The 17,132-nt window shown below is 31.8% G+C and overlaps 1 protein-coding gene across 1 annotated transcript in view; it reads right to left on the reverse strand.

Moving 5' to 3' along the window:
• LOC115889573 (whirlin) overlaps positions 1–17,132 on the reverse strand; it is a 331,512-nt gene that overhangs the window by 284,488 nt on the left and 29,892 nt on the right. The window contains exon 3 of the mRNA XM_030909626.1: positions 13,605–13,735. Coding sequence (XP_030765486.1) covers positions 13,605–13,735 — 131 coding nt within the window. The remainder of the gene's footprint in view (positions 1–13,604; positions 13,736–17,132) is intronic.

Consider the following 17,132-nt stretch of genomic DNA (forward strand, 5'->3'; position numbering starts at 1 on the left):
TTAACATCATTTAAAATATATCAAATTAATTAAAGTAATGCTACCTTTCATATATTTTCTATAACTTTACATGTCTTGTATTTTATCATAGTCGATATCTATGAATATTTAGTACAATTCTTAACACCACTTTCTTCGACATACAACCACTATATTTACTAGAATTCTACAATGTCATTTACCATCACAGAACATCATGAATAAATAATATAGTCTATAGTTTTAAGTAATATACAACTGTGTTTTCTTTCTCTGTACATGTCTGGCGCCCAATATCTATATTTTTTTGTTTATTGTTATTGATTAGTTTTCTTTGTAGTGAAATACCTTATCCACGACTGCTCTCTGATGAAAAGCTGCCGTTCGCAGTGGTAATGTTTAAAAAAACGCTACAGTATTATGGTATATTGCGGTGAAATAGTATTTTATTTTGCTTTTTATAATTAGTTTGAAGATATACTAAATATTCTATAGGTTATTATAAGTATAGATAATACCGAGAGGACCATACTAATTATTAAATCGCTTGACACGAATGTTGTGAAAAAAAATAATAGAAATATTTTTGAAAAATGATTTTATAAGCTTTTATTAAATGGGTATAACACACTGGGTAAACTTACGCAAATGTTAAAATACATTTACAGCGTAAAAACAGTGTGCTTTTAATTACCTCCATATGTATGTTTAAGCAATGCACAAATTAAATTAAAATTCCCTAGAAAAGCACAACATAATTTTTATACATGTTTCAAATTAACTTTTGTCGTGCATAAACATTATTTACATTCAGTGTTGACTTTTTTAAAATTATTGTATTAACAATAATTTGATAATTGTTCAAAATAAAAGCAAAACAAATTAATGTTTAGATAGGTAGTCAATCAAATTTTTTAGTGGAGTATTTTATTTTTTTAAAAGAAACCAAAAAAATGTTATTATCTCATAAAAGAATGGCTGTATTGCCATACATTATGTATAGTTTTAGATCAAAGACTTAAAACAATCGTAAAAGACCCACTACACTATGCCCGAATTGTTTCAAAAAACAAACAACCAATCACGGCATGTCTCGGTCTATGTCGGGAAATGTTTTAATCAGTTTCGACAAAATTTTTATAACTCGCGCTTATATTTATCCTACTATTTCGAGAAACAATGAAAGTCAAACATTGTGGTGGCTTCAGAAAAGTAAGTAAACATGGATTATGAATAAATATCATTGGTTTGTAATGGAATGTAATGAATATCACTATATTAAACCGATATGCAAAATTAAAAGCAGTGCATTTAAAAACAGTTACCGATAGTAGATTAAATTGGCTACTCCTCTAAGGTTGTACAAGAATATTTAGTTTTTATCATTATCTAATATTATTAATTACAATATAGTAAAAAATATATTTCCAAAACTTAAAATCGTAAACTGCAGTACAACAGTAACTAACTGTTCTGGCGGTCCTCCTTTTATAGGTTATACTTTTACGGTGTTAAACTATTTAAAAAATTCTCTAATTATTTCTTATTTTAAATATCTACTCTATATATTATAAAATCATGTTCAAATATTAATCTTGTGGAATATAACAACATAAAAAACGAGATGTAATTAACGAAATATCATCGTAACAATAGATATTTTAGGAACGTCTAGATTTACTTATTTCACTGAGATTTATATAAAAAAAGTCGTTTGCCTCGGGTATACCGCCACGTTTTAGAAACAGTTCAAAAAGAAACGAAATTGAACGAGACAACAGGGAACGCCAAAAAAAGCCCTTATCGTGTTTCACATTATGTTTATCAAGAAGTAAATATTTGCCTATTCCAACAAAAAAAGAAGGGGGTGATATACCTACTAAAACTTCAAGTTTGTTTTATTATCTAGGCAAGTTTGTTTTACGCGTAAAAAGCCACTTAGGTAGTCAAGCTAGTATTCGTTTGAATTCTTTTTTCACAGGGGATTTAAAAAAAATACTTATTATAATTTAGATTTCTCTTTTTTTTCAAGAAACCATTAACCTATGTTATATAATTGTCATAATAAAGATCAAAAAATATATTCTATTACATTGTGCAGTCTGTGGTGCAGTAATATTAGACGATTTATATTTCCTAGCAATCCGACTCGTTATTTTGTTAAGAAAAACGAAAAAGATTTCAGAAAACGAAAGATTTCACGAAAGCTTTGCCATTTGTACATAGACGAAACTGTATTATAGGTGGATAACATATGAAATAGTGAGCTTAATGATGACCTCGGCATTGAGCTCGAAAATTGTGGATTTCCGAGTGGATTTTGTAAAGAAAAAAAATTGAAAGAGAATTGGTCTTCCTGACTCTCTGTTAGATATTTCTTTAAGTAATCTGTAGAAATGATTTTTTTTTGTAGAAGTATTTTTTTTATTCAAATAGAAATGAAAAATAATTTAAATGTTTGATAATAAAATTATATGAAACACATCTTGAAATGGAAAAGAAAAATTAAATAACATTGTTAGCATCATATAGAATTTTTTTTGATTTATTGTCATAGATTACAGTTGGGGGTTGGAACCTTTGGTGTTACATAGCAAAATAAAACACTAAATCACCACAATTACACCAAAACTCTATTTACTTTTACACTGGACGCGCGTTTCGCTAACCATGTTAGCATCATTAGCAGATGATTAAAACTCAAAATACTGTAATTTAAACATAGTTAGCGAAACGCGCGTCCAGTGTAGAAGTAAAAAATAGTGTTTTGGTGTATTGTGGTGATTTAGTGTTTTATTTTGTTTCGCTATAGATTTTGGTTTGAATTAAAAATGATATTAAGAGATCGCTCTTGGATATCTGTCAAATTTGATATTTAAAGTAATAAATGGCTAAAATATGGTTTCCTAGCCAAGTTTTAAAAAAAACTTTATTTTATATACAGGGCGTTTCAAAAAACATGTGCCATCTCTCGTAGGGAGATTCCTCACTTAACTAAGATTGATTTCTTATACCAATATAGGTATGTCCAATTCTGCTGTGTTTCGTAACTACAGGGTGTTAAAGTCTTAATATTTTTTCGATTTTTTATGATTTTCTTCCAATCGTTAATTAAAATTTACTATAAATGCGACATATTTTAAAGGATCAGGGACACGTCCATATGGGTTATCACTGGAACATTTTTCTAAAAAAAGCATGTACGCCACTGACTTTTTTTTTGTTAGCGAAATAGTATCAACAGTTTAATGCCGATTAAAATCTGTCTCTTGATATTTTGTCGATTTCGGCCTCCTTGATCAGATAAAGGCAATTTTATTAATTTGCCTTGATCCAAGTCTAGTAGCAACCTTTAAAAAATTTAATATCATTAATTTGCGAAAGTTTTAAATAAGTAGGTACTCATTGATTCCTTATCAAAAAATATGTAAAAAAGTTCCTATAAACATAGGTATGGAAATGCATAGTTTTGTTTGGTTTCAGTTACAGGATATTAAAACTTTTTAAAAATAGTTTTTTTTGTGATTAACTTAAATTTTATTTTATTTTGTGATGTAAAATGTCAATATTCCATGGGTATAGTGATAAATGAGGTCTAAATTATAAGAAAATGCATTTTTTACGAAAACTTGAAGAGATAGGTAAAGAATGGTATAATAAACTTTGATAGATCATTAAATTGTGCATACACCACCACTACATATTTTCATACAAGGCGAAGCCAGATCTGTCATGCACAGGTTAATTCACGGTCAGCAGCACATAAGCCAAACGCATAGTGCTGCACACCAGAAGCTAATCGAAGAGCTAAAAGCAGACAAAGTATTGGGATTACCAATTGATGCAACAGCTACTAGGTATAGCTTCAACAACAAATTTAATATAACCATACCAGGAAGGGAAGACTGGAGTAAAGGTGTACCCATTCAAGCTAAGGCAACCTGGTATACAGACGGCTCAAAAACGTCAGAAGGCGTAGGAGCTGGGATAGTAGGGCCGAAACAAGGGAGATCCTTCCACGTAAGCCTATCCAAGGATGTCACAATTTTCCAGGCAGAAATAACGGCAATCCATTATTGTGTAGAAGAAATAATAAGGCACCAAAGAACAAATCGTTCTGTGGCCATCTTCACAGACAGCCAAGCGGCGCTAAAGGCACTCAGCTCCGCGGAGGTCAATTCTAGACTAGTGTGGGACTGTGTGCGTGCTCTGAATATTTTGGGCGAACGTAGCACTCTTACGTTGGCCTGGGTGCCAGGGCACGAGGGTCACAAGGGTAACGAAAAGGCAAATGAAAGGGCCAAGCAAGGCTCATCGATGCCATTCATAGGCCCAGAACCCTTCTGCGGCGTTGCAAAGGCGGTCACGAGAATGGCCACGTTCGGTGGCCAACAAATCTCTAGAATGGTGGAGAAACTCACCAGGGCAGAGACAGGCGAAAAGGTTCATTGTAGAACATTCGCCAAAATTCACGGTAGACTTGATAAGCAAGGACAGAAAGACAGTCAAAGCTGTAGTAGGTCTACTAACAGGGCATTGTAAGCTAAATAGACATCTAAAGCCGATGGGATTGACAGCCGAAGCTATGTGTAGGTTCTGCCAATCTGAAGAAGAAACGTCAGAACACATTTTATGTCGGTGTGACAGCCTGGCAAATGTGCGGTTCCCGGTAATAGGCAATGATAGGCCATTGCCAAGGAGCTACATGGAGGGTTCAGTCTCCAAATTGCTAAACTTTGTGAAAAGGATAGGACTGGAGAATGTAATCTAAGGATCAGAAGAGGATCACAATAGATCTGAGGAGGTCGCAGTGGATCAGACCGAAAGCCGCCTCTAAGAATCTAATCTATCTAATCTAAATTGTGATTCATCTAAAATATACAGAGTGTTCCATTTAAATTAAACAAGTTATTGCCGTTTAAAGCTAGTAACTATTTAATATAAATTTTTGGACACTCTGTATAAGATAGTAAAATTTTTATTATTGCTACATGATATCTGATCAATAAATAATCTTCAGTAAATATTTAGTATTAAAATCTTTGATACCCTTGGAGAAATGAAGCGTTAAATTTTTTACTGCAATTTCATAAAATTGAAAATATTTCAAAAACGGTAAGGTTTAAGTGTGATAAACCTTAATCAAATTTACCTTTATTTCAATCGTAGAATCCAAAAATAGAATAATATACAGGGTGTTCTATTTAAAAAAATACAACTATATTTTTTACTTATTTGGGACACTCTGTATCTTGTAAAAATATTTTTAAATTGTAGCTCTAATAGTCCTTCAACGAACCCCCAAACTTACAATTTGTAAAAATCTAATCATTTAGCTACAATACTCCGTGTCGTATGTGGTGAACAACCCTGTATATAAATCTAAAGTTGTTCCTTTTTTAATTTATAAAAAAATTATGTACGCATATTTGAAGTGAAACTTCTTACTAAATTGCGTCTATTAAATTGTGCAATTATTAAATTAAAGCTATTTGAAATGTTGAATGAAAAAAAGAATGATGAAAAAGTAATAAACTAGAAAATCATATTTTTAGGCGTAAAAAATGTTTTTTTTATGTGTAACAAATAGTTTTATATGCGTAAAATAAAATACGTGGCGCCACTACGTATTTCTAAGCCCTCTCGCTAGCTCGTGTATCACAGCCTTGAATTTTTACACCCAGAACACGTAAAGAAGTTTCACTTCAAAAAATATTTTTTTTATTACATACTTGACTTATTGCTGTTCTCACGTTCATTATTCATTCAGTAACACTGAATCAGTTAGACTGCTTCAGAAAGACTGACAGGTGAGAACTCTCGTTAACATAAAAACCATCATAAAAAATCAAATTAGACAGCTAAACAACCTGAACTACTTTTCATTATTCTTCTTGATACAGTAACAAAAAAATATACTCATCAAGAAGCTAAAAAAAGCCGTAGGAAAAGGCTGAAAGGTAATTTCCGACACTCTCTCCGGTCGTTTTATTTTTATTTGGCTTGGGAGGAGCCGAAATAAATGTGTGGGTGTATAACGACCTTCACATGAAAGACAGAATGGAAAAGTTACGTGTGTGGGAGTGAGCTGTCGCCTTTTGATTTCCATCTAAGATTAATGGTGACCCCTGAAGAGCCAGATACGATTATTATATCTTTAGATTTTTCGTCACAGAAAATACCTTCAAATATCCTGCTATAGAAATATGACTTGAAAGTATATTTACAGATTTTTGATGGATTTTGAGATTATGAAAAACTAAAGTTTGTAAAATTGTACCAGTGGTGGTTCGTAAAGTATAAAATTGGGCTAATACCCATAAAATATCCAATACCTACTTTCATTAAAAAGAAAATGAAACAATAAAGATGCCCACTCTCTTCGTTCTTGTCTGTCTGTCTCTTTGCAGTGTCATAGAATGGTTCTGGACCTATTTATTATTTATTCGGGTCCAACTCGGTATAAAAAATCCAAAAAATATAGAAATGTTGGATACAACCAAAAAGACATAAAAAATATAAAACGACTCAAATTAAAAAAGTGTACATTACATTTAAAAAAAACATAGTCATACAATCTATCTAAATAGATACGAAACTTATATATACGTACAGAATATAGACAAACGAACTTATATGCACGTAGCGGTTATATGCAGAACATACCCATGAATATACCTACCTGTCTCGAAGAGCCCCATATTTTCACGATATTTTGACAACGTTTCGTGCACTTCGAAACTACATGATCAATGAATGAATCAAACCAAGTCCGATTTAAATGATTTAATAGATTGGACCAAGGCCAACTTGACCGTGTACAATAGGTGTCACTAACAGTTAGTTTTAATCTAACGGTGCGTTTAGACTTGAGCACGCACGCACTGATCCTCCGCGAATGCTCAAGTGTAAACGGCTGTGCGCTCACTCTGAATCTGTCTGTGCGCGAGCAGCCGCGAACGTGAGCCGTCTGGTGTCGGTTTTTGGTCCGTGCTCAAAGGGATTTTATGTGTGCGCGAACGCTCAGTTTGCACCGGCAATGTGTCTTGTCTGCGTTCGTGCGTGCGTGTGTGATTTTTTTTCGTTTTCTTTATTAAAATTATGGAGTGGATCAATGAATCTTCGTTATTATTAATTGAAGAATATGAAAAGTTGCCTATATTATGGGATGTTAAACATTTTTTGTATTATGAAAAAAAAAAACGCATGGCAAGACCTTGTAAATAAAATTAATATTGAATATGTCGATATTAATGAAATTGCTATTCTAAAATTTGTATCTTTTGTTCGTAATTTTTAGTGTTATTAAATTTTGTAAAAATTCAAAGTTGGGCCTGGTCATTCTTGTAAAGTTTTTGAACTGATCATAGCCCTCCTCAGACACTAAGTTCTTGCAGTAAATTATATCAATTTCTAAAAATTTGGGTTTGCCACCAGCGACGATGTTTTCGATTTTTCTCCATTTTAATAATTAAGCTGTGCATAACAATGACTGCAGCCTCGACTATTTCCTGGTCGTCCATTATTTTCGCCAACACAACTCTGCTGTGCGCGCACAAATGGATCACTTCATTCGTCGAAAAATAAGTTTTTAATTTAAACGGAGCCGAGAGCGCGAACGAATGCCACGCTCAGCTCGTGCGTGCTCAAGTCTAAACGCACCATAAGAAACGTTAAAATTTGATGTCGTTCAATTGCGACCAAATTTTGTAGGTAGGCTGTGAGCGACTGTGCACACGGTCCCACCCTGCAAAGTTCGATACGACATTTCGTTTACATCTTCATCAGGGTGGGGCTAAGGATTTGATATTGAAGAAACATGTGGACTGATTTTGACATAATTGGAAACGGGCACAAGATGACGCCATCGACGTTTCAAATCGATACCTCTAAATGGACGAAATCATCAGGATTTTTCTTTTAATTATGGGTCGATTGGAACCAAACTGGGCACGTGGATAGAGGTACCCGAATGAATTATTCAGACGGACAGACAGACAGACGTAAGTAAGAAGAAGTTTCACTTCAGATATGCGCACATAGTGCACACACAGTGTTTTTACATTTTTGAAAACCTGTACACTGTGCACGCTCCCTTCAGCAGTAAAAGAGCAAGCATTATATAACTTTTTTTTTTCTTTTTAGCATCTAATTTTCACAATACAATAGGTCCTCACGTCGCGTCGTTCGAGTAAATCCCCATTTAGCCATCTTAAGGTGCGCCCAGACTTGAGCATTTTAGCCTGAACGAACAGAACGACACGCAGAGCAGAATTTGCTAAGTCTGGACCTGTCCCCGAGCGGAACCGAACGCGTTGTTTGAAATGTAGATACAAAACAATCAGAAACAAACAGATTTGCAGAAATCAGTTTAAAAACTTACTTTCTTACAGGTGATTGTCGCTGACTGACTACTACTCTGGGAACAAAGAAAATAATCAATAAAGGATGGGTATTATATAAAAAGGGGTTAAAATATTGTAATGTCAAATGATTCCATCACATATTTTACCAATACAGATAAAATAAATTCAAACTATAAGATAGGTATTTATTAATAAATATTTCAATTCTGAAGAAAGAATTTATTAAGCGGTAATAATTTATTAAGCTAATACAAAGTGTCCCAGAAATATGTGCAAGTATTTTAAAAGGTGGTAGAAAGAAGCATATTTTCTCTTTATCTTTTTTCAAATAAATCTAAAATAACGGAGTTATTTTACTTTGAAAATTTCCAAAAAATGATTTTTTGCTAAAATTTTGAGAACCACTGGATCTTTTCTGGATTTTCTTTCTAATATCTATGTTTCCATATTAAGTAAATTTAATCTAATACCTATTAGTACGAGAGCTAGCAACGTCGGAAAAACAAGTATTTTAAGACGTCTGGCTCTTTGATACATCTTTTACTATGCTCTCTAGAACAGCATGCGGCCCGTCTGGCTGCCGGTAAACGTTGCGTTCTCTACTGCGATTGAAAGAAGATCCTATATAGTTATTCCTTTAAATTCTAGTATTGAATATAAATCGAACATGTCTCAATAGCGCAGTGCGTAGAGCTTCCGACCACGAACCGAAGATTCAGAGTTCAAATCCGCGTCAGGTCAAAGACTTTTTTATTTTCATTTATATTCTGAGAGTAAAGTATTAAATATTTGTTTTTTTTAATTACCAGAATTATTTAATACTTTACTATCAGAATATAAATGAAAATAAAATAAAAAAGTCTTTGACCTGACCCGGATTTGAACTCTGAATCTTCGGGTCGTGGTCGTAAACTCTACGCACTGCGCTATGGAGACATTTTCGATTTATATTCAATACTAGAATTTATAGGACTAAATTAATAAAAAATATAGGATCTTCTTCCGATGCGCAGTAGTAAACGCAACGGGTATCGGCAGTCAGACGGGCCGCATGCTGTTCCAGAGAGCATAGTAAAAGATATATCAAAGAGCCAGACGTCTTAAAATACTTTAGTAGTTCTTAGACTATATGTTTCCATATTATCAAGAAATTATGGTTTTTAATTTAAAACTAAAAAAAATCCAAAAAAAAATCAAAAAAAATTCGAATTTTCAATTATTCTTTTCGCGAAAAAAACTCATAGGCGTGTTATTGGGGTGAACTATACTACCAGTTAAAATACTTGCACTAATTTCTGGAACACCCTGTATAAATAACCTACTTTGAAATACTTTCCTTGAAAAAATTTCCTCGAAATAGTTTTATAGGTAGGTACATTATTTTTCAAAAAAATTAAGAGTAAAAGTAACTTAAATATTCATAGAAATAGAAGTATTTACAAAAATTATTGTAATACAAAACTGGTAAATATTGTAATAAAGTACGTAGGTACCTGAAACAATTTAAAACAATTTAATTTTAACAATATTTTCACAAATCATTAACTCGGTTTATGAAAATTATGTTTTTTTTATCACAAACTACTTTCTCATCTGTCGCAATAAAGATCTAAAATCACAAATATAGTGAAGTTCAGTAAAGTTCAGGAATAATAATAAACAGCTGATGATTTACCGGTATCAAATTGGAAAAGTGTGGCTTAGATCAGTAGAAAAAGAAACAAAATATATCCCTTTTTGTCATTCGCGCAAAAGCAATGCTTTTGTTCGGCCTATTCGCTCTGCTTGTTCCTGTGCGCTCGGTTCGTTCTGTTCGTTCGGGCTAAAATGCTCAAGTCTGGACGCATTTTTAGGCTTCCTTACTATTACAGCTGGGTCGTATGCACATATAATCCGTGTATTTCACAATTCCAATTATTATCCGCGTCGTATTATTTAGAAAGAATATATTTTAGTAGACGGGGTTTTAATTGTTTAATAATACAAGATCCTTTATTCTCCAGCCTTAGATTGACTATTCGATAGATTCGATAGAGGTCAAAAAGTTATCTTTTTAGGGGTAGGTGAATAACAACTTGTTTTTCTGAGTTTACAGATCCCCGGATTATTTAAACAAGCGCCGCCACTGAATTTTTTTTTTGGATTAAATCGTCAGACAGCCAACTGTCACTCTCATATTGCCCCTCATTGGAAGACTACAATAATTAACCACATAAGTTTTTCACATATAAGTTCATACAACAAAAAGACATTCTGTTTTATTGTTTAAATTCAGTTCATAAAGAACATTGACATATTTTATAAATGGAATATTTTGATGAAAAATATACACGGAAACTTAAAATAAGCCTAATAAAATGACGGAATAGAGACGCTACATAGTATTGTATAATATAAAGAAACCAAGCCAACAATATTGAAATGCATACGTTTGTATATAAAGCGGAACAGCCGGCCTTTTATATTACTTTGAATAAAAAAGGTACAAGAAAAGGTACACTATATTTTCCAGTTATTCTTTGTTTCTGCAACGATTATTTTTAATAAAAGCCGCATACTGTCTTTAGTTTCTTTATAGTAGAAACACACAAGAAAGTTCACCATATTTTGATATTTTTAAAATATGTACATACTTTATTCTATCATTACAATATAGTATCAATTCATTATTTAGTCTATAAAATGAATAACTTTGAATTTTGACCGTTATTTTTTACCAACGTGGCAAATATAAAATCCCTCTATCAAAAAAGTTACTGATATTCTTTAAATTGAGCGCCTGAACGAATCAGATAGGTAACTCTTTTTACTTTCGTGAAATAGAAAAGGAAAATAATAAAACAAGTGACAGTTCTTCCTCTTCTTGCAAAAATCAACACGAAATGTTATAATTGTCAATATTAAAATGTCATCAGCTTGTGACATTTCTAAATATCAGACATTGCCGTCTCTAAAAGAACAGCCTCGGAGCTAGATTTATGACGTCACGCTAGTTAGATACTACTAAATAAATATGTTGTAGAATACATGGAAAACACATTAGAGAACAACGGCACAGACTAGAAACACGTAAACGTTTACGTACGCACGCGCATTTCTTATATTTTTATATGTATAAGATGCTTTACGTCTACGTATACGTGCCAGCAGCTCTATATTAATTATTACTCGTATTTTTTGTTTGTATTTTAAAAATGATATAATTTACATGAAATATACATAATATACAGTTAATTAATACTATATATATACCTGTTTATAGTAATAAATACTTTGGCAAATAAATTATGAACCCAACAAATGCAGCAAATGTTTTACAATATACAAATAATGAATAGGGACAGAAGATAATGGATAAAATGTAAAATACCTATATTGTAAATTTCGGGGTTTGAAAATCGATCTAATTTAACAAAAAACATTCTAATTTAACAAAAAACAAACAAAAACATTCTACTAATAGTGATGTATTATTATTTGCATTGCAAGTATCAATGTTCGAAAAATTATATTTGCAAATAATACCATATCATAGAAAAAAGGCGTCAGAGCTGGCTATAAAATAAAGACCGCTGTCATTTCATATATAAAATTATTCTAAAAATTTTTATTTTCTTGGGATTTAGGTTCGGGAAAAACGCTGATTAAGTTTTCATTTGGTTTTTCATTATTTTTTTTCGTTTAAAAAAAATGTTTCGGCTAATATTATAACCTTCATCAGTCTTGTGTCATATGAAAAAAATAGTGTCGAATATAATCCAAAAAATTACATATAAAATATTCACACCACACACCACATAATGTTTACTGCAATTAATAAACTAATATAAACTTGTCAAAAGATGGCCACATATTTTTTAAAATTATTATTCTTAACACTAAAACTATCTACATTGACTATGGAGTAAGATTTTAGTCATAGTCAAATATACGAAATAATTATGTTAGCGTGACGTCATAAATCTCGCTCCGAGGCTGTTCTATTAGAGACGGCATTCCGTCAGCATGGCCGCAAGTTGCTAAACTAATAAAATTAATAACACTAGAAAAGCCCGCGGGAACTGTCAAATTCAAAGTTATTCGTTTCACAGACTATACCAATTATTTGATAACTTTAGAGTTCAACAAGATATTTAAGTAATACTCGGATGCAGAAAAAAAGCGCATCTGAAAAATGTTTGGTCTTTTAAATGTTAAACAGCCTCTACACTATCCGCGAAATGTTTTTTGTTTTGTTTTGCGAAATGTTTTACAAAATATTTCTGGAAATATTTCGCAAAATATTTCTGGAAATAGTACGATAAATATAAGCCCGTGTTATAAAAATTAGTTTCCACGTTTCCTGAAATAGATCGAGACCCGATGTGATTGGTTGTTTGTTTTATTCCAGGAAACGTGGGAACTAATTTTTATAACACGGGCTTATATTTATCGTACTATTTTGTGAAATAGCATGAAGAAATCAAGTTTAAACGTTGTGGTGGCTTCAGAAAAATAAGTAAACATGATAAAGCCGATATGAAAACAGTTATTCCTCAAAGGTTACACAAGACTTTAGTTTTAATCATTTTCTAATATGGGTTGCTACGTAAACATCTAGGCTTACTTATTTCACTGAGATTTATGAAAAAAAGTCCTTTGCCTTGGGTACAGATACCGCCACGTTTTGGAAACATCTCAAAACGAAACAATATTGAACGAGGCAACAAGAAACGCCAAAAAAAACACCACGCATTCCTCACGAGTAGTTTTCAGGCGCTTTTAAGAATCGAAAATAGGTCGTGGCACACCGAAGTGGATCAAGACAACTGGAAATAAACCGAAATGCGACAAAGTTGGACGATGAAACGTGACCTTTACCTGTTTCGAAGAGTTTTTCGCATAGTAACCTAACCTAACCAAACCAAACTTTAGTATTTCGCTTATAATACAATTATAAGCTTATAATACTGCGTTAATCGAGGATTGTTTTTTTCGCTTCACTTTAAAACATTCTCTGCGATAATTTCGTGAACAAATTTTTCCCTGAACTTTTTATTTTTTGGCTCATGTCAACACACAAAAATGCTTGTTGGTTAACTTGTAGGAGGGAAAAACCAAAACATAGCATGTTATACAAAAATCCCTCTTATTTTTCAACGAAAAAGATCTCTTGAATGTTTTGTATCTACTCATTCATTTACGATCTTCATACATGTATGCTTTATATATGGTAAGATATAAACTTTATATGATTCTTAAAATATCAGCATCAATTACCTTCAGTGCTTCCTCGTGTGATATCCCAGTAAAAGGAGTACCGTTCACTTCCAGAATAGAATCGCCAGGTCTTAGGCCAGCTCTTTCAGCAACACTGCCTTCTTCAACGCGAGAAATGTACACGCCTATACCTAGAACAAAAGAAATACATATTTTTATAATCCAATAGGAAATATATTAAATCGATAATTAAATACATCAAACAAAAAAAATTAACACATCATTCTATATTATAACTAAACTAACAGTAATAGAAATTGCATCAATGATTTCAAGAATTATTCTATCATTCATTATAGATATTGTTTTTAAGCACAGCATTATTAAATACCAATCCTATGTAGTAAAACAACCCAAGTTCGTTCAACAAAGTTAAAGAGAAATTTTAGCCAACTGTATAACAAAAAATCGCGGCAGAAGCAATATTAAAAAATTTGGGCAGAATAGCTTATGTAAATAAAACTCAAAATTTGTAAATAGCCCTACTTATTGTATACTGAAATTCCTGAAATTCGCAAGTAAAAGAGCACGGCAGAGAAAGCATTGATCCTATTCCAAAGAATCCAGCTATGCTGTTCTGAACTTCAATAAAAGAGAAACAATAATAATACAAAAAATGTCCTCATACCAAGGTTTGTAATTTAACACATTCAAAACTAAAGAGTTTTTTGTTAGTTTAGCAGGTCCCCACCCGCATGTACTAAGGTCTCTTGCTCGCGAGTCTCGAAGCTAAAGTTGAAGGTTTGGTGCAAATATCTTTAGATTATGATTTATTCTATGAGTTATTCTATTTATTGTTTTGTTTTCTTTTTCGTGAGCTAAGATATTCGCCCAGTCAGAGTCGAAAAATGTTAGTACATTCAACAATGCCTTTATTGTCACACTGAACCAAACACGTCGGCACGAATGGACGATTGGACTTTTAAACTGAAATTATATATCACAGCATAAATCGATTCTATTAAACCTAGTTAAATAATGAGGAAACAATTTAATAACATATTTTGTCAAAATAACCAAAATTTACAAACCAACATCAATACGTCTCGACCGGTAGTATAAAAGCTATTACCTAACACCTATCAGTTCTGTTCGTTGTCTGATTTCTCTCTCCCTAGTTTTTGTATAAATATTTTAAAAAGCAATAATTAGGTATACAAAGTGTCTTAAAACTGAATGTTTGAATTTAGAGAAATATGTTTAATTTTATTTTTTATTTTTTATTTTTAATGGTGCCCGGTGGCGTAGAGGTACCAGCTCTCGTCTCAAGGAATCAAGGTAGTGGGTTCGAATCCCACACCCGGCATTTCATGAGCCGACTATTTTTATTAAAATAAAAATAGTTTGGGTACCTAGGTCGACTCAGCCTTAAATGAGTACTTGGGATTCACAATCCTGAGGTAATAATAGGCGGTTGAAGCGTAGTGCTAGCCACATTACCTTTTTTGTATACCGAACAGCTCTAGTCTGGCAAGATGTACCTTGCTACTCCCAAGGCGTTAAACGCTATATACGGGAGCTATTATTATTATGTTTATTTTTAAATAAGCGGGCCATCTCAACTAGTAATAAATTACAGAAATTAGAGCAATATCAACAAATACCCTGATAAGAACAAGGCCAATAGAAAAACTACATTACTTGAAAACTCAAAACTTTATAGCTATATCATCTATTTAAAAAAGGATCTTTATAAAAATTATCGTTTTGGGTCAAAATTGCTTTTTTATTTTAATAGTAATGAGCCAAGTGTCTTGCATTTAAAAAGCCGAAAACGGTGAATAGAATTTAAAAGCAAAACCGTGTTTGTGGAAGGGAGCCGGCTTAAACGAATTTTTATGAGATGAATTTCCAAATTTCTCTTTTTACTTTTTTAACTGAACGAAGATTTTATAATATTTAGATTGCGCTCGTTTTTTAAATTTATTCGACATTTTTTTTTTTAGTTTTGAGCCAATTTTATATTATTAAACATACATTGTATAGTAATTCAAGTCCTGTCATAATTTTTCAATCGGATTTAATTTTGTTATACCTATGCGTTAATTTTTCAAAAAAAATCTGTAATTTTTGACCATTGAAAGAGAAAAATCTACAAAATAAAAGTTACTTTTGTACACACCACTGTGTTAAATAATCCAAACGGACCAGCTTGTCAGTGATTTTTTACTAGTAAAAAAAATGGCTATGCGACAAAAATGCTTAAAGTTTTAGGAAGTATATCTCCTCCAATCGTCAGAAGCAAAAAAACACAAAAAAAATAAGAAAAAGTATTAAAATATCTAAATACAATTATTCAAGAACACTTATAGACAATTTAAAATGACATTAAACAAACATAAATGTTAAAAAAGCATAAAACTTCAAATTTACAATTACTACTATAATTACTTATTGACGTAAACCAAAAATAATTAATAATAATTCGAACTTTTAACGGTCTAGATATTTGACATTAAATATTTCTCACATTCACATAGTATTTTGTTTGTTGTTTAGTGTTCATTGGTTTAGTTTGTGTCAAAATGGATTAATGGTAGTGCATTTTGTGTTTTGAAGGATGTTCGTGATATGTATTGTGTATACTATCTTTCTTATTTCTTTTGAAACGCCTCGTACGTATGGAATTATAAGTTATATAGGTACTATATATATATTATGTATTAACCATCATGGTATGTATTCTGCCTTAAAATTATTTTCAAGAAATGAACTCGCTACAAAGATATCTATAGACATTATTTTCTAAGTAATATTGTTAGAACCAAAACATCTAGCCTTTTGGAAAATATTGATATTTATAATTAATTTTTTCAAATTAAATTACTTGCAATTTGTTTTCTTTGAACCTGAACCATATTGAGTCACCAAAATTTTATTTTCATTATTTCTTCATTTTATCTTGAGTGTTCATCTAAATATAGAGAGATATTTTTAATTAATTTTTTCAAATTAAATTTCTCGGAATCTGTTTCTTTTGAACTTGAATATGGAGTCTTCAAAATTCTATTTTAATTATTTCTAGATGTTTTTTCAAGTTCTAAAGTTTCAATGTTTTCACTAGTCCTAACTTGGGTTCATCCAAATTTAAATTTTATACTCTACTCGTACATATAGAAATAATTAAGAAACAGAGAAAACATCTAATTTAAACAGAAGTTTAAGCATTGGAGATTTTCACCAAAGCAGCTATTTTGCTGCTATTTTTCTTTCAAGCGCCAGTGAGAAGCTAGTTTCCATTTTAATTCAAATCCATTAATATTTTACAGAAAAATATACCGTGTGGTGCATCGGCGCCGGCGCACGGCTTTGGAAACATAAGAAATCTCATGGAAATTTTAGACTGTCCAAATATTGGCTCCCCTGTTGATTTTATAAGAAAGTCGTAAATAGGGTTTCTAAAGGTCTGGGTATGCTTAACTTATAATTTTGTCAATATCAAATTATATTTCTTAAGCCTTAGGCTTTTGTCTAATTTGAACAACTAACTTGAAGTTTTAAATTACAAACATACATATCGGGCACACT

This window comes from Sitophilus oryzae, unplaced genomic scaffold (assembly GCF_002938485.1).
Source record: "Sitophilus oryzae breed Bouriz unplaced genomic scaffold, Soryzae_2.0 scaffold_815_pilon_pilon, whole genome shotgun sequence".
NCBI lineage: Eukaryota > Metazoa > Arthropoda > Insecta > Coleoptera > Curculionidae > Sitophilus > Sitophilus oryzae.